Source organism: Cupressus sempervirens, chromosome 11 (assembly GCF_028749045.1).
Source record: "Cupressus sempervirens isolate cs-2001-9-10 chromosome 11, ASM2874904v1, whole genome shotgun sequence".
Taxonomy (NCBI): domain Eukaryota; kingdom Viridiplantae; phylum Streptophyta; class Pinopsida; order Cupressales; family Cupressaceae; genus Cupressus; species Cupressus sempervirens.
Genome location: NC_143128.1, coordinates 679,991,608 through 680,010,889, shown reverse-complemented (window position 1 = coordinate 680,010,889; position 19,282 = coordinate 679,991,608). Strand labels below are relative to the sequence as shown.

General features: G+C 38.4%; 1 protein-coding gene across 4 annotated transcripts; it reads right to left on the bottom strand.

Annotated features, from left to right (window-relative positions):
* Positions 1 to 3,406: 3,406 nt before the first annotated feature.
* Positions 3,407 to 7,249, bottom strand: LOC149531544 (transcription factor MUTE-like). 4 transcript variants are annotated; one of them, XM_089809583.1, is made up of 5 exons: positions 6,446 to 7,249; positions 6,209 to 6,309; positions 4,850 to 5,425; positions 3,873 to 4,247; positions 3,407 to 3,795 (listed from the first exon to the last, which is right to left on the bottom strand). In XM_089809583.1, exons 3-5 carry the CDS (start codon positions 5,396 to 5,398, stop codon positions 3,691 to 3,693), a joined length of 1,029 nt encoding a protein of 342 aa, XP_089665709.1. In that variant the 5' UTR covers positions 5,399 to 5,425; positions 6,209 to 6,309; positions 6,446 to 7,249; the 3' UTR covers positions 3,407 to 3,690. The 4 variants fall into 4 exon arrangements, with proteins under 4 accessions (XP_089665709.1, XP_089665710.1, XP_089665708.1 ...); XM_089809584.1 differs by lacking the exon at positions 6,209 to 6,309; XM_089809582.1 differs by lacking the exon at positions 6,446 to 7,249 and having other exon boundaries at positions 6,209 to 6,437.
* Positions 7,250 to 19,282: the final 12,033 nt, after the last annotated feature.

Genomic DNA, 19,282 nt, shown 5'->3' with positions numbered 1-19,282 from the left:
AAGTGTGTTTTTCTTTTTGTTAAACAAGTCATAATAGGGTCGAGACCTCTAACAAGGTCTAATCTTCTAACAGGAACTCGTGTACTAAATGCATGTAATGGCTACTAAAAGGGTCAAACCTCTGAACATAGAACTTTTAGATTAGTGCATAGTAGTGCGTACCATCTCCACTTGTGATTTATTAGAAAACAAATCATGATGTTGTGAGTTCTATATTGTTATATGCTTTAATTTTGTTTATTTATGTATCTGAATCCCCCAACAAAATCATATGCCAAGAAAAAGCTTCTAGGTGGAAAGGCTTGAAGAAATCCTAAATCCAGTGCCAATACTAGTGGAAATGTCTGGAAAACTAGAAAATATGCCAATTTAAAGGTTTCTAGTTGCCCACAAAAAGGGCACCAAGGGTCTAGGACGTTAAAATGCTTGAGCTAAGGGCCCAAAGGCAACCCCTAAAAGAGGATACACCAAGAAAAGTGTTCTATCTTTGGATTAGTGATAGCTTTTCAAACAATGGTGAATCTAGTTATTCAATTCTTCTAAGAAGATTGCAAATGCCAACGTTGGTTGAGCACATCCAACATAGGCAGGTAGGGAACTAGCCATAGATAACCCAATTTAGGCTTGTTGCTAGTCATAGGAGTACCAAGATATCACTTAAAATCATTCCACCAAGGCTTAACTGATTGAATACCAAGCTTGTGCAACATATGTGGGGGCACCACAAAAACTAGAAGATCAAATGTATGTCAATCAGGATAGGTTAAGTGGAATTGAGCATGCATATCCTTCCAAGAGAGTTTTGTGATGTGGAGCCTAATCAGACACGAAGGTTTATTTGGCCCAATTTCCCCCCAAATTATTTCTACGGGGGTTTGGGGGCAGTGCCCCTTGTGGGGTCCTGAGAAGCACCCCAAGTGCACTCTCTATCACAGTACAAGGTGGGGTCGAGAGGCAACACCCCCACGAGGGTTTTCGGGGGCAACACCCCTGAAGCCAAAAATGACTCACTATTGTAAAAGGTGTTGGTTGTTATTTTCTATTGGATGACTTATTCTAGCCCTAATTTTGTAAGCGACAAAAGCTTGTATAAAATGGCTTAAGGTTAGGGATTTCATAATGTATGATGAGATTGTAGCTTCTTGCAACAGTATTTAGCTATAAGGGATTGTAGATTGTAATCACTGGATAATAATAATATTGGACTTGTTGGTAGACGTAGCCCAAGGATTTGGTGAACCACATTAAATCCTTGTGTTTTGTGTTCTCTTTTGTGTGATTTATTATTTTATTATATTGGTTATATTTGCATGTAACTGTTATTTCTGTCTGTGGATAATCATAACAAAGTGGAGACTCATGGTGACTCTAGAAAATAAATGTTTGGGAGTCCTAATGCCACATTTGAAAAAATGTAGTGCACTAGCCCCTTGGACTTTGGCCTAAGGGATTCCTTAAATAGTAAACAAGGGAGGCCCACAAATTATGCTGGTTCATAGAGAGACCATCTCTGAGCTCATCTCCAGCCCAGCGAAGCCAAGGCTTGATGGCTTCTCGAGCCTTCAAAATGCTCTTAGCAATGAACGTGCCCTATATTTAAATAGGCTCTAGAGTGACCAAAAGGGTTTGAAACCCAATTCCCTTCGAGGGAGACCAGTTGACTGGGAAGCCTAAGGAAATACAATGTCGCAATAGAGTTTTCTAGGCCTCATTACCAATAAGGGCACTAATGATGCACTTAGCACAAAGGGCAACACCCTATTTTTGGGTAAAGAGCAGGCCTAAGCCACTTGACTCCTTAGGCAAACAACTAAAGTCCCAAGGCACCCTGTGAAAGCCATGATGAGAGGCCTCTGTAGCCAAGAGGAAATCACACAACAAATAGTCAATCTTGAGGTAGGAGGTCTTCGAAGGGGCCCAAGTGGAGGAATAGTAAAGATGAGTGACCGCCAACACTTTGGAGTAAATTTAAAATTTGCCAACCAAGGAAAGAGGTTTGGTAATCCAGTATTCCAACTTCCTCTCAATCCTGGCCAAGACAACATTTCAGAGCTCCACGAGAGAGACTTGGAAGGAACAGGGTATGCCAAGAAAGAAAAACACTTCACCATGTTGAATCCATTTCCATTGGTACTTGTCAAGCTAAGGCAACCCTAGAAGGAAGGACTGCCCGTAACAAAGAGTTTTGTGCCACTAAATAGACGAGCCAAAGGGCAAGCAGAATGTGTCCAGGCAGTCCAAAACATTAGCAATGTTTTCCTCTTGAATGAGAGAAAGGAATCATAGGCAAAGTGACTGTTAACCAATTGCTCATAAGAATCTGGGAGAGCAATGCCACGCACCCAACTAGCAAAAATAATATATGGAAGAAGGTAACCAAACCCCTCATCAGCCAGCACATAGAGAGCAATTGTAAGAGGGCGCCCTTGACAAATAGATCTAAAGAGCCTAAAGGCCTTAGAGTGATGCCCCTTAATGGTGATGCATGCAGAGGCATCCCCAAAAAGCATTTGAATTGATTGCAAGAAGGCTAGGCCAAATCACAACACTTGCAACATAGTCAGAATGGAAGGTCATTCAATGCGATCATAGGCTTTGGCAAAATCAATTTTGAGGAATAGGGTTTGTTGTTTAGATTGGTTGGGCCCATTCCATACTTTCCCAAACCGCAATGATACTATCAATAATATATTTGGACTTGATGAAGTCAATCTACTCAGGTTGCACAATCTGTGGCAAAAGATGTTGAATCTTTAGGGAGAGGGCTTTGACAATGATCTTGTAGGAGACATTCAATAGAGTGATGGACCGCCAATTGGAAATGTCCTCCAAGTCACAAGATTTAGCTATGAATTTTATATTGCCTTTGTTAATTATGCTCCCTAAAGTTTGAAACTGAAAAGCTTCAAGATAGACTTTCTACAAGTTGGGGCCAATGACATCCCAAAAGGTCGTGTAAAATTCATAGGGGATGTCATTGCACCCAAAACTTTATCATCCGTCATAGAAAACACGGGCTCTTTAAGATCAACAAGGATAAACTTTTGCTAAAAAGAACATATTTCTCAAATGCAAGCCTATTACAAATAACATATTTATCTTTTACCTTTACACAATTTTTTTAAGTTGGCATAAGTGAGACCGCCCCCTTTCAAATAGAGAAACTTTTAAGTGGGACCGATCCCTTCCAAAGAGGGTCCAACCTTTTACTACAGATTTAAGTACTATCAATCCCGACATTATTAGATGAGTTGCAATGAAGTACACATCAAATAGAATCAATGTCCGTTCAATTACTTGAAAGAAAGAGTGTTTTGATGATGAAAAGCATTACAAAATGAGTATATAGAAATTAAGATGCAAGTAAATGATATAAATAAAACCTGTAAAGCCATCGTGAAACTCGTTTGGAAATATTGATGCGCACTGTTTATACACCGTAAGTTTTATATGGCTCACAGAAACAACAGTTGTGTATCCTCTCTGCATTGAAAAATGTTTGGAAAACGGAGAAAAAACCAAAATTAATTGTATACAAGTTCACTGCCGGTTGTCTAATTGTTGACAGTTAGATGTACAAAAGCAAACATCTGTTGCAACGATTACAAAGAAAATTTTAGCCATGACCACCCGAGTGATCAGGATTGAGAAAATTTGAAATGGACATTGCAAACAAAAGGTGCGCATTAATCAGGAAGCGGCCATTCTAGTTTCATCTAATGAAATCGCGCTCAAAATTTGTTGAACTGCACTCGCTATTTCCTCTGCCGATTCCACTCGGCAATCTTCTTCAAGCTGTGACGAAACAATAAAAAAAAACTTTATTTTTAATACGAAACCCAAAATTTGAAACTGAATTTGTTGCAATTTACCTTGAGATTGAATGAGTAGAGCACTGACTGAGAAATGGTGGTAATGCTCAGGTGTAAAATGGAGATGGCAAGATTTTGTAGGGTAGAAATTGTGTGGAGAAGCTGCCCTGGCCTCTTCTGGGACAGCACTTTCATGGAGGCCTTTGTTTCTGTCATCGTAACCTCCACTTCTGCCACTGCAGATTTACTCTTTGCAGCAATTTTATTGCTAAGAGGCCGTCCAAAATACTTGGTAATGGCAGATGACCTGCTTGAACTTTGATATCTTTCCTCATTGCATTGATTCTTGCTTTTCTGAGCTTCAAGGGACACCAAAACATGCTGAAGCTCTTTCACAAAATCGATTGCGCCTCCAACGATGGATGCTTGATCTCCCTGAATAAATACACCAGAAGGCAGAGAATAGATTCTCGTTAGGGGTCCTTTTATTTAAGCTTAGAGTTCACCTAAGAAAATTTTCAGTCAATCTGTTTCTTAAGCTCTCCAAAATATTGGTATTGGATTAAAAAGTGTGATCCAGAACATTATGAATCAAAATATACTCAATCAAATTCAGAAATCTCAAACATAATGGTATTGGATCAGAGTATTATCCAGAACATAATGAAAAGAAATCTACCGAGTCAAATTCAGAAATCTCAAACATATTGGTATTGGATCAGAGTATGATCCAGTACATAATGAAAAGAAATGTACCCAATCAAATTCGGAAATCTCAAACATGGTGGTATTAGATCAGAGTATGATCCAAACATTATGAAAAGAAATATACCCAATCAAATTCAGAAATTTCGAACTTTCAGTATAATGTATTATAGAAATCTAACATAAGCTATAACGGAGGTTATTTACTCGAATTCAGAAACCATTAATATAGATTATGGCAGAGATCACCCAAATGCAGAAACCCCATAATAATGAATTCTGGAAATCTAATATCACCCACTAATATATAGCTTATGGCAGAGGTGACTTACTCTCTGAACGAAAGAGTCCGGCATTAGAGATTTCAAGACATTCAAATGTTCGTTCATCTGCTTTCTACGGTTGCGCTCCACAGCAATATGGGTCATCCGCTGGCTTTCTGCCTCTTCTCCCTTACTGCACATCTTGGAACGCTTCCTTTTTCTTCCCTCATGTTTATTGGCGGCTTGGCTGTGATTCGAACATGCACCCTCTTTCTTTCCTGAGGAGTAGAGAGGCTCAGAGCAGCTTGCAGAGCTCATGCCATCCTCCTGGCTAGAATGCTGAGATCTTACTTCCTTGTTATGTGTAGTCCAAGCTTCTGATACATGGGTTATGCAGCTCTCTGGTTCGAAACCCTGGACTGCCCCAGCATCAACCAAATCAAAATCAGCCCCATATAAAAGCTCATCTTCTCTTACCATATCCAAGGCTGAACAAGTTAAAAGTTGCTGAAACCCCCATGGTTTGGGTTGCTGAGGTATCTCGCCATGCCCTTGCAGAAACTCCTCCGTGCCCATTGATTGAGGTTCCCCTTCAAGTACTACCGTGTTGGGATTCATTTCTGCTGCTTCAGGAAATCCTTTCCCCTGTTCCTCAATATGCAAACCCATTAGACCATACTGGAACTTCTTCATGGAATACTCAAAACCATTAGACCATAATAAATCTTCTTCGAGGGATATTCAAACCCATTAGACCATTGTAAAGCTTCTTTTAGGGATACTTCAAGCTTTTAGAGCATAATAAAACTTCTTCATGGAATGTGTAAAGCCATTAGATCATATCAATGTTTGCAGTACGCAGAAAATGACTGCAATGAGGACTCTGGGTAAAAGCTGTTCAGCAGATTGACCTGTTAAAACGATATAGGAGACAGGACCTAAATGTAGAGCCCGAGACAGGTTATGTTACAGGCTTTTTAGTCATCGGACACACGTCTCATACTGAAATATGTCTGTGAATCAGAAACGCACAATGTACGATGCAAATTCATTTTTGCACTTGTAGACAGGGCCTAATGACCTAAAAGCAGGTTTTAACACATCCGTTATGAGTAGGGCACAAGTAAGGAAGAGATGCAGTAGTCAGTAGTCATTAGGGAGGTTAATATTTGTGATAGATGTCATAGATATTTTGGATAGTCAAACCACAAAAGTACTAATAGTCAATCATTTTTTGGTCTTTTTTGTTGGTGATTGATCAATTTGTGTGCATCATTATTAGAACATTTGTTTTTGATTTTTGAGTGAGGAACTATTGGGAAGTGAACATAAGACCACTTTGCACTCTACAGACTTTACAGAAAGATCCGTGAATACTCAATGTCAAAACCTTAACTTCAAGCTTTTGAAGAACATAAATCGACTTACAATTTAGCCTCTTCCACTGACATAACCTTAAACCAAGTTTTAACAGAAATCGTTTCAAATTCTGAGCAGAGCCCTAAACTTCTGGTTTACTTCATGTGTCTCTGCTTTACAGGACAAGGGGTTTCCATTAATGTTCTGGACAAGTCACAATGATGATTGTCCATTCTCTTAAAATAAAGATAACTCAATCAAAATTTTCAAAACCCTAGAACAATGGGACAAAGAATTAACTCACACATTTTGGGTTGTGTTCCTCTTCCGCTACAGCAATTGTTGCAGAGAGTTGTTTTTCCCAAAACGTGTAAGGCCTCGATTCAATCCATAGGCCCCGGAGTGCATTCGAAAGAGCTCCGACTGAATTTACACAGACCCGTACTGAATTTGTGACAGAAAATTTTCAAATTTCATGTCGTGCTCTTCTGGCATAGCTGAATCTTCATGTTGGGAGCAGAATTTCTTCCAATAAATTGCAGTAGGAAATTTGACCAAATCAGAAGGCGGGTCTTCCTCGTTATCACCAAACAATTTGATGGTGACGAATGGGGATGAAGAAAAAGCAGAGATTTGTTGTACTGAGCTCATAAATTATTGCCTCTGCAGTTTTGTATGGCAAGGCAAGAAAACAGCTATTGGAAGCTTTTCTATAGCAGTTCATAAAGGCCCAGTAATAAGTGAACAAATACCCACATAAATTTGATAAGGCATCTTCCCGAGGCGCGATTTCTTTCCCATTTCTCCCAAGCCTGAACTTTCTTTAATCTGAAAACGACTCCCTGCATAGCGACAACCATGGATAAACTGACAAGCTGAACAAACAAATAACAGGCTATTGTCCCCGAGATATTTTGGAGGAAACGAGTAATTATTGTACTTTGTAGTCAAAGAAAAATAGCAGGAATATTGGAGTAAGCTTCTTTAAAATGGCAGGTGAAGGGATAAATTTCAACTTCCAATGCAACTCGACTTTTATTAAGCAGACAGGCACATAAATCATGATGCCCATATTCTTCCCTTTTGATTGCTGTGCATGGGTTTAACGTGTGAAGATTATCCTCATCTGGCTATGAACATTTTTTACTTCGTTTATTAGTTTTAGTACGACCATGAAGACTTTGACGCTATTCCAAACAAACCATTCTTCATGTCCGTAGTGGGTGCTTCAGCTTTTTACCTTGTTTATTTGCTAGTTTCTAACAACCCATGATAGAGCTAGCCGTAGAATTGACCCACCAACAAAATCGGCCCATCACTTGTGGCAGAGGAGAGTGGAATATTAGTTGAAACCTATTTTCAAGTTAAAGATGGGGCTATGATTTAGTAGTTGAGCATCTTTGTTTTTATCTTACTTTCAAATTACTTCTGTTTGTTTTTAGCATTTTATTGGACAAGTTTTATGCTCATAACTAAAGTTTTAAGGTTGTGTAATCAAATACAATGTCACATTAGTGTGTTTTTTTGAATCAATATGTCTATAACAACCTATAAAAGGGTGAGACTAGTTGTCTTCTAAAAAAGATACTTGTACAATTGATGTGACATCACACAATTGTTTCCTTTTTACAACTAAAGATATTTTTCGTTCAATTGTGGGTGTTGAGTATACCAATAACAACTTTAAAGTCACAACTATTGGTGGCATTGTAGTCAACAATTGTAGAACAAAGGTCTCGGTGGAGGGGGAGACCTATAAGATAAAGGTCTCTAAGAAGCCTTGTGAATTGGAAGGGCGAATGGGCTTGTTAGAGGAAGGGGAAATTTCCTTTGAAGAAGAGAACCTACCCTTTCTACAAGGTATTGAAGAGCTCCTAAGCACTCCTTCGAGAAACTTGGTGATTGAGGAGGTGTTTGAGGAGGAGAGTGATAAAGGAAAGGCAAAAGACTTGGTGGAGGAGGGGGAGGTGGCTAGAGTTTTTTGCTAGGGTGAAGAGGAACCCTCAATTCCCAAGAGGGTGGATTGTTTGGCCTCGTTGGAGGATGGGGAAGGGAAGTGGCAAACTCAAAGAAGACGTATAGACTAGAGTTTCAAAGAAATATGAGGTAGTAGTGGAGTTAAAGATGGATGTAGGGAAGTCTAGGAAACAAATAGAAGAGCGAAACAAATGGTAAGGGAGGTGGCAAGTGGCAGGCAACTCACCTTGGAGTCCCTGACAAAGGGTAGAAAATAATTATTCTATCATGGAATATGAGTGGGTTGAATAGCCCTCAAAAGCAGTTTGCTCTCAAGCAACAACTATCTAACTTGAATATTGATATCCTTATGATCCAGGAAGTTAAAATGACCATATCTAATTTGAAAAGTATTGCTAGTTATCTTTAGCCAGGGGCTGATTTCTGTTATAGTGAAGCGAAGGGGGTGTTAGGAGGTGTGGCTACTTTCAAGAACCTGTGTTGGTAAAGGAAGTTTAATTCACTATTCTAGATACTATCTTATTACTAAACATATGAAGGGTGATAAGATATGGAATATCATCAATGTGTACGCTTCTAATTCTAGGCAAGGAAGATTTTGTCTTTGGGAGGAGATGTTTATTTTTCTCTCTCACAATAAAAATACTTTTTGTATAAGAGATTTCAACTCGCCTTTGTACCCATTAGAGAAGGCTAGAGGAATGGTAGGCTTCAATGATAGCATGAAGGATTTGGCTATATTCATTAATAAAAATAATTTAATGGATATGGAGATGTGTGGAGTGAAGTTCACATGGTCGAACAATAGGAAAGGGGTTGACCCTATCCAAGTCAAACTGGATAGACTTTTGGTTTTGGTTGGTTAGGAGGACCTAACTTCCTCCTCTCTCACAGGATTACCCAGGACTATCTCAGATCAGGCTCCCATCTTTTTCAATTGGAAAGAAGAGTCCCAGGGGGGACTAAGACCTTTTAGATATGAAATGATTTGGCAATCCCATCTTGATTCCAGCTCTAGGGTGGTGGAGTGGTGGGGGATTTATGTGGAAGGGATTGTTATGTATAGACTTTCTGCTAAGCTAGAGAATGCTGCAAGGAATGTGTGCCCTTGGAAGAAGAGATATTTTGGTGATATCTTTAAGAATAAGGCAGAGGTGGAAGAGAAGTTAAAAGAGCTTCAGAAAGCAATGAGGGAGGTTCTCACCATGGAAAATATGATTCAAGAAGAGGACAAATGTAAAAAAGATTTGGAAGGATACGATGATCAGAGAGGACATCTTCTAGAAGCAGAGATCCAGGGTATTATGGCTCAAGGTGGGAGATAGGAATACTGTGTTTTTTCATAGATCAGCCTTAATTCATAAAAGAAGAAATACTATTGATAATGTCAAAGATGAAAATAACATGAAGCTTACAAAAACTCAAGAAATAGGAAACTGGGCAACTATTTATTTCAACAATTCTTATTTGGAAGAGCAAAGAAATATTAGGAAAGAGGATATGTGATGGTTGATTAATTCCATGCCCATGGTGATCTCGGCTGAAGAGAGTGATGAACTTGCACAAGTGGTCACTAAGGAGGAAGTTTGCAGAGCTATCTTCACTATGAAAGCCTATAAGTCCCCGGGACTTGACAATTTCCCTCTGATGTTCTTCCAACACTTTTGGGATGTTATTAAACTAGATCTCCTTTGGGCAGCTTGTGACTTCTTTAGAACTGGGAAACTTCTCAAACAGCTTAACAAAATGTTTATTGTCCTAATCCTAAACATTAAAGACCCAAAGATCCTGTCCGATTTTAGATTGATTAGCCTTTGTAACACTACTTATAAGATTTTCTCTAAAATTTTGGTGAACATATTAAAAATGATACTACATAAATTCATTGGGAAAACCTAGAATGGGTTTGTTCTGAGATGCCAAATCCTTGATGCTACTATAATGACTCATGAAGTTTTGTGCTCAATGGAGAAAAGTGGTAATCTGGGTATGGCTCTGAAACTTGACATCTCTAAAGCTTATGATAGGATTAATTAGATTTTCTTGTATGAATTTATGGGTAAAATTGGTTTTAGTAAAAAAATTATACGGATGATAAAATTGATGGTGGAAATTGTGAACTACTTGGTGATGGTGAATGGTTTGTCTTGGGGTAATTTTGGTGGGGAAAGGGGACTAAGACAAGGTGACCCTATCTCTCCAGGTATTTGTTTATCATGGTTGCTAAAGTTTTGGGAAGGGCGTTCTTGAGAAAAATAGAAGGAGGGGTGATTAAATTCATTAGACCTACATACACGCTTCCACTTGAGGTGATATAGAAGTTTGTGGATGACATCTTCCTAAGTGGGGAGTCCTTGGTGGGCAAAGCCAGAGCTTGGAAGTCGATTTTGGAGATATATGTGGCTAATGAGGGACATAAAATTAACTTGGATAAAAGTAAAGTGTTCTTTTTTAACACACCCCCTGATATACAGCATAGGATTGTGAATATTTTGGGTGTAATACTATTGAGTTACCTGATACATATCTGGGCCTCCCCTTGATGGTGAAGGATGTAAGTAACAACTTTTGGAATTGCATTTTGGAGAGGATGGAAAAAACATGATTGGATGGAAAGGTAAAACTTTGAGTAGTGCGGGAAAGCTTCAATTTTTGATTTCCTCCCTCTAGGGGTTACCTATGTACTTCCTATCATTGTTCAAAATTACTCAGTGTATGGTCGATAAAATGGAGAAAATACAACGTAACTTCCTTTGGTCGGGAGGAAGTGAGAAGGTAAGGCTAAGTTTGGTTAACTGGGATACGATTTGTAAACTGAAAAGTAGAGGAGGATTAGGAGTAAGGAAGATAGCTAATTTGAATAATGTGCTTCTCACCAAGATGGGGTGGAACCTGATGAAGTAGGAATCCAATTGGTGCAATATTATGAAGGCTAAGTATCCTGGGAATCTGAAGTTCTCTCGTTGCACTTGAAGAAATGATCTCCCTAAGGGATCTAGGATTTGGGGAGATATTGTGAAGAATAGAACCCTTTTGAAAGAAGGTGTAAGGTGGTTGTTGGGAAATGGAAATTAGATTAACTTCTGGGAGGATCCATGGCTTACTGATAAACCATTAACAAAAAGAAACTTTGGGCCTCTTTGGAACCACCTTCAGGAGTGGGGGGAGGAATGGTCACTGATTTTATTTTCCCTGGGAGGAAGTGGAAGAAGGTCAAGCTGCAATAGAATGCTAAGGTTATAGGGGACCTGATAGAAGAGCTAAATGTTCTGCTAGAAGGGTACAAAATCCCAAGAAGGGATTAGAATGATGAATTCATTTGGAAGGCCACTTCGATAAGGGAGTTCTCTTTTAAGTTTTCCTATAAATTAATGTTTGATAAAATTTTGGAACCTAATCATTGGGGGAATCTATGGTTTAATCATCTAGTACCTAAGACTAATATATTATGTTGGACCACCATCCATAGGAAAATTCTCACTATAGATAACCTTATGAAATGGGGTTTCCAATTATCAAATAGATGATGCTTGTGTAAGGAGGAGGAGGAGAATATTCCCCACTTGTTCCTGCACTGTAAGGTATGCTTCTAATGTTTGGGGAAGGCTTTTACAGAAGATAGAGGTGAACTGGGTATTTAATAAGGATCTGGTGAAATTTGTGGAGAATTAGCAAGGCCCCTTTACTCACCCCTCCTTGTCAAGTTGTGGAAGGTTATCCCCCCCCATGTCTATTGGGGTATCTGGAAGGAGAGAAATAACAAGGTGTTCAGGAATGAAGAGAGGGAGAGGAGGAAGTTGTGGTGGAATATATATATAAACTTATGGTTGAGAATATGAGTTGGAGGAAGTGGAGAAAATTGACATTCCCCCTGGTGTGCTGGAGGTTAGAGTGGCCAAGGGCTGAAAATTGAAGGAGGGGATAATGGAGATTGATAATTCCAATCTATTGGCTAGGAAAAGGACTAGATGGGAACCCCCACCTACCAATTGGGTTAAGCTCAATTTTGATGGTGTTTCCAGAAAGGAAGGCTTGGTAGGAGGAAGAATGGTTAGGGATAGCAAGGGGAGGATGTTGTTGGTGTATTCTAGACTGCTAGGGAAAGTGTCTAACAAAAAGTTTCGGAGGTGATGGCTTTGTATTGGGGTTTAAAATTGGTGATGAGCATGGGATGGAGAAATGTGGAAATTGAAGGTGATTCTAAAATAATCATAGAAACTATTAAAGGTAACATGAGAGAAGGATGTGTTGGCTCCTCATTTAACAATTTTGAAAATAACCAAGAAACCAGACCAATGCATCTAAGGCTAGTAAATTCCTATGATGGATACACTCAACTGCAGTCTTGGGCCAACTATAAGGCATAACTCCTTCACTTCAAGCTCTATAAGACCTAGGTGGGTTAACCTTGAGGTTCTAATATATGGTAACAATGCAATTTAAAACATAAATCCGAACCTATTAATAGTAGATGCAACCCTTTTATCTTCTAATACTTATGCAATGATATAGGAATGAAATAGCTACAGATCATAACCTATGAAACCATAAGCTAAGTGAGGGTTAATTCCTTTCAGCCCACTACAAAAACATGGAAAACTGAATTTATTTGATTAAAATGATTTGTACAAATAACTCTCACCCCAGCTTGGATCTGGTTTAGTGATCAGTGTCTTATCCATTGAAACATAGAGTCATTACCAACAAGATGATCTAACTTGATTGCCTTACAATTAAGTTTGTCAACTAAAATTTCCAAATCCCATTCTTATGAAATATCCCCTTCATATACCTAGAAATCCTATTAGAACACTGAAGCATTTACTTGACTCCTTGAATCAAAAGCAACAACATATCTGATACACAACTCATCCAAGATGTCTTCAATCAAGTGAACCTTATTCACTCAATCTCAAAGCTAATAGCATATGAAGAATTAGGAGTCAGAATAAGAAAACACAGATAATTCATGTAAATCCTCTTTTATATTCATCCTTGGAAAGACTGAATACATAAACTAGTAACACTAAATGAAACTCAAAATACTTCACATGATCTAGCATCAATTTCCAATATCTCATAAAAACAATACATGAAATGAAATGAAAATTTGCACAAAAGTGGATGTGTGGCCTTCACTGCTAAAGCTCAACTCAATAAACAGGAAGGAAAACCAACAACAACCTTGGTTTCATAGTGAAAATTGGAACCCTGCTGGTATCACAAAGAAAACTGCCAACCTGGTATCATAGTAGTGAGAAACTTCTCCAAAACTAGAACCCTTACAATGAGAAAGAAAGAGAATGATATAGGAGGAAGTGAATTCCCGGATTTGATCAAACGATGACAAGTGTCCCCTCAAAATTCTTTCCCAAGAAGCTGAAAAACCTCTCTCTACCCTCTCTATAACTATATATCAAATATTTAATCATTTTGGCCTCCAAAAACACAAAATATCTTAGCTATTTGATAGAAATCATAACTATTTTGATACCAGATTTTAACTCAAGGCAACAACAAAATTTAGTTAAAATGAACTTTAAAAGGCATAAAAACCTTTCTTAGAATTTGTTTAGGCTTTAGTAGACTTCAATGTTTGCATCCTAATTGATTCTGATGCTCCATGATGAATTATGCCCATTCCACTGAGAATACCCCAAAAAACACAAATCTACTTGTAGAGAAAACCAATGAAGACTTCCTCAAAAATTGACTCCATATCTAGAAATTTTATCTCCTCCCAGTTCCAATGATATACTGCACTACATAATTTGGATGAAAAATATGCCCCTAAGACCAATTTGAAATTCTAGCTCCTCGGTTATCTCTGCCCATGCCACTTGTCAACTCTTCATTTGCCATCACCCTTTTGAAATATTTTTAATTAATTAATTAATACCTCCAAATTTTGCCTTATGCTCTTAGGTGAGGCTTAAATTTTTGTAGCACCCTGAACCTCTAAATTTTCCTTTATGTTCTCACAAAGCCTCAATTTTTGTTTATCTTTACGTCTTTACAACCTTGTGAGCATTTAAAATTTTTATTTTACACCATACGGGCAACAATGTACCATTGGGAGCCTTTAAAATATACCTTACGCCGATACAGGGTAGTCAATTTTTGGAGCAGCATAATACTTTGCACTTCCACCTTTTGACCTTACATTGGGCGTAACACTGTAGAACTTTGATTTTGGCTTCTTAGGCATACACGAGTCACTAGCATTTAGCAAGTCAAAATACTTTGACTCTGGCCCTAGTGGGCCTCTTCATAGGTTGGACCTACCACATGAACCCGCAGCTTCCAAAGCCATGTCTTGTCAGACATTATACAGTGTGAGTTAGGGAGTATTTAAAATCAAAATAGTACCTAATTTATGAATGTGGGATATATCATTCAACGTTGTTTCCCCTTTGCACATGGCGTGTGACCTGTTCTGCTCCCTTCTTTACTGCATGGTCTATACTCAACATGCCTCCTCCCTACTGCATTTTATCTTTGATGTGGGTGGTTCCTTTTATTATTGCTGCTACATAGATGTGAGTCTCCTCTATATGCCATGGGGCTTGTTGTGGATTGCTGCTCATGATGCCTCTGCCCTTCCACGTGGGCTCCCTTGCTTGCATGTCTTGTGTGAGAGTTCTTGTTCTTCGTTTGTTGCATGGGCGACTTCCATTCATAGCTGTGGGCTATCCCCTTTTGCAGACTGCTATGGACGTTCCATTTTCCTCTTAGGCGTGGATGCTGGCTGCTTTTGTTTTCTTCATATTCCCTTTATTGAAGTGGTTTTCCTCTTACCTCACCCAGCGGCTTCTCCATCATGGGTGATGGAGTGGAGCTCTGCTCTTCAGCTCTGAATAGCTGTCTCCAAGCTAGGGACACTTTACTATAATCATTGGGTACTTCTCTATTACGGGCAACTCCATCTGATGCCGCTTTCTTTCATCTAACTATTGTATTTCAGAATTAGTCCCTAGTCTTGAAGCTTATTCCTGAATTGAAGTCGGCTGGGATGATCACGCATCATATCTAATTGTTAAATTTAATCTCACATCTGTCCTTTCAAACTTATTCACTTTGTCATCGTGAGTGTTTTTTCTTTATACGTGGGGCACTCTGCATTTATGCAGTGTGGACGCCCTGCTCTGCTTTTTCAAAAATGACTTCTTTCCTGCACCTTTTCTCTTTGACAGCTAAATTAATTGCTTTCTTTTCACCACTCCACAAAGAATTCTGGCCACTACTTTTGGCTATGTTCTTATCTATAAGTTGTGAAATGTACAGGAGACTTGGGTCTTGTAATCAAAATGGAATGGATTTTTGCTTGCTTAAAAGGAGATGCTTGGTGTAGTTTCCCTGCAACATCTGAGATTTTTGATGCATCATCATGAAGATGAATAGAAGTTGTAGCAAATATAGACAAATTGCGTGGACTAAAAGAATGTTTTTTGATATCATGCATTGTTGATCTCTGAATATTGTAGAGTCTGTGCAGTGCCTTAACCTGTTCCTTAAATTCCATAACAAATGACTGATGCTTCTGCTTTTTATCGTGCTGGCCATGATTTATGCTATTGCTTTCCTATTCAGAACTTTTTTTGTTTATCTTACCCTCTTTCTCAATAGACATCACAATTCTTGAAGTGCTTTGGACTCTAGTTGGTGTGAAAGTTTCTTGATCAATACTATCTTTTAAATTTTTCGGCAAATCAACATCATCTTGTGATCCTCTAAGCCTCTTTAATGGGACACTTTCCAAATTCTCTCTTTCCCGATTCTCCACAAAGTCATCAAAATCATCCAAATACTCCTTAGGAGGCCTTTCAAGATCAATAGTTTTTCTTACCCTTTGTTTGTAGCTTCTCTCCAATAAACTCCATTTACTATGAATACATGTACAAAATATATGTAGCAGCTACTTGAGATTAATGCACTCAATATTCAGCCTCTTTCAATGCTTCCACTCACTATCCATCTACTTTCTTTTTGCATCAGGGATTAGGTACAATATGGTCTTTACTTTGGTCAAAATCGTCCCAAACATATCATCCATCTCATCTATGCTCTAGCCTGGTATCCCATTCATCCTAAAGTTTTCTTAGGATCTTGAATGGCAATAGGTGAATCATTCCAATTTTCTTGTATAATCAAGAGCATTATGACTTATTCAAACACATCCAATCCTATCAGTTTGATGAATTTAGTCGGGCCGCAAAGTGGGTCCGACTAAAAATAAAATTCATTTCCAAACAAATAAACTGTAAAAATCACTCATTCACCCTTTGGCACTAATTTGAAACAAATTTGACCACTGGAAACAAATTCAATCACTACCTTGTCACATTTTATCATTAATTTGCAAACTATGATTTTTAGCTAGTAGGGCCTATCAATTGGTTTAAAAAACTAATCCAAACACTTGACTGGGCTTTGAAATCAAACACATTGATTTTTTGTTCTGCATACTTACACCCTATTGAATCTCATCTCATGAGGAATTATTAGTCAAAGGATATCAACTATCAAAGTTTCCCTCTCAGAATTTCCTACAAGAAAACATGTCAGAAAACAATAAAATGCATTTGAATTTGGCATCAAAAACTAGGTAAACTAACACTTGAGGGCACGAAATCTGGGATGCTGATTCACTGTCATGAGGATAGTATAAATCTATGATTTGGGCTCATGACGAATAACAGGATGCATTTGGCAAGTGGTCAAAGAAGGCTACTCAAATTTGTATCTTGAAAACAATGGTAGAAAAGCATTTTTTTGCAAATGGAATTGACCTAGGAAAGTGTGCAGACGGATTCATCATGATTTGAAAATTGGCACACTTGAAGTATTTTTAGAGTGCAACACAATGGTACAATCCATTCAATCTCACCTATCATGGTATAGGAGTTATGACATCACGAACAGGGGTATTGACCAATCTGCCTTTCTTGACACCCATAAAAATTCATAAATTGCATTTGGAATCACATTTGAGGATTGATCAAACGTATTCATCATAAGATCAAAATTGAAACACAGTAAGTCCTTGACCCCTAAAATAAAATACAAAAGGAAATTTCTCATTTTGGTCAACTGGGTCAAAGTTATAAGAAGCCAAACACGGCCTTATAAAATTTTGAACAATTCATATCAGCATGGCATCAGTAAATGACCACCTTTAAGGGATTCAAAACCTAGTCAAATAGATTCAAAATGACTCAAAATCTAAAACATAGGCTCTTAGGTATGGACACTAAAAACTCCCAAAGCAGCAAGTCACGAAACATTACTGGGCGCATGATATTCAAATACAAACATAGCCTCTCATCATTGTTTGACACCTAAGCAAAAATGCAAAATTGGACGACTCAAAATGAGACTTCATGAAATAGCTCAGAATAGAGAAATAACATTGTGGATCGCATGCATATGTCAAATGAAAGGTGTTAAGCCACTCAAACACCATCTAAGCCTCAAACAGACAAGTGGCTACATATGCATAAAAACCATCCATAGGGGCTCAAAGTGATTCAAAATTTGGAATAGACACTCAAAATGGGAATGCAATTTTGAGTGCCATCAAGATGGGCTATCAAATATGTGATAGAAGACATCAGACACCTATTAGCTAATTTTAATAAGTTTGATTTGAATCATATATTTCAGGAGGGAAATAGTGTGGTAGATGGTATGGCGGCATTAGGCCTAAAGGTGAAGGGACTAAGATGTTGGAGGGAATTTAATGCCTTGCCAAATTTGGTAAGAGATTTAGTGAGTCGAGAAATTAAGAATGATGAATCCTAGATGAAGAGATATTTTAAATTTTTGTATCATGATGTTGAGTTGGCAGAAAAGACAAAGCCATGAAGGATAGATAACTAGGAGTAATGGAGATAGTACTAGTAATAATAAATTTGCAGGGCCCAAAAAAGAAAGATTTTTGAAGTTTGAGAAGAAAGGGTTTTTAATGATTTTCCTATGCATATTCTCATACATCGAATAGATAAAATGTTCAAATTTTAAATGGTTAGTGTGTATCAGGAATGATGGAAAAGATTGGGAGGAAGATAGAGGTATTCAACACGTGACATTAACTTCTACTAAGGATGCTACTATAATTACTAATAATAATGGCCATTATTTTTGCCTAAGGGATTTTTGGCTTAAGTGTGAATTCATTCTTAGCAAGTGTTTATGGGTTCTGAAGGAGAAGAGAGGTTTAGGGAAATTTGTAGAGATGGCTGGTGACCTTATGTGTATTGATCCATCCATGATTGAGGAGAATGTGAGGAAGCCATTGGTGTGGTATATGCTAAAGGAAGGTGATTTTTTTTTGTTTATGGAGGCACTTAATGGGCATGATGAAAATTGTTCCATGCAATTTGTTAATTCCTAGGAGGACCGCAGAGTAACGATAAATGGCATTTCGTTCCATATCTCTAAGGAAGTCATTTCTCTGGCGATGGGTTTGGCCATGAAGGTTAGGAAGTGGTAGAAGGTGATGAGGGTGGCCAATGAAGTGAGTCTGTAATGCTTCTTCTTGGATGGGGAGGAACCTATTCGACACATAGGTGGTTTTGTGTAGGAGAAGCTCCTTGAGCCATGGAATGAGGTTTGTTTGATGTTGATGAAGTACCTAACTCTAGAAGGGAGGTATGGTGTCTTTATTGCTACCACTTTCCTCTCCTAAATCATTTTCCCCACCATGATTTAATTTCCATTATGTTCTTTTTGTTGCATGATTTAGAGGACATGATTACTAATGTAAAAGAAAAAATGAGAAAGGGTGTTAATTTTACCATTTTACATCAAGGGTTAATATTTTGACTGTATCAGTTCCACATCACCCTAGTCCCTCCTAGGAGAGTGGAGGTTGATATTTTGGCTCATCCCAACCCCCAACCCCAACTGGTTCCCCTTAGGATCATGGGTCCTAGAGCCCCTACTCCAAAACCTTCACCTAGCGAGTCCCCTGTGGATTTGAAGCCCACCCCTTTCGGGAAAAAAGGTAGACAAGACAAAGGAAAAGAGAAGGAACTGGAGGAGTGGGAGGAGGAGGGGAGAGCGGGTAGGAGGAGGTCAGGGAGGTTAGCTAAGTCTAATGCTAAGAGGAAACTGAAAGCGGGGGCCTCACAAGAGGAGGAGATGGATTTTAAAGACACGAGCCAT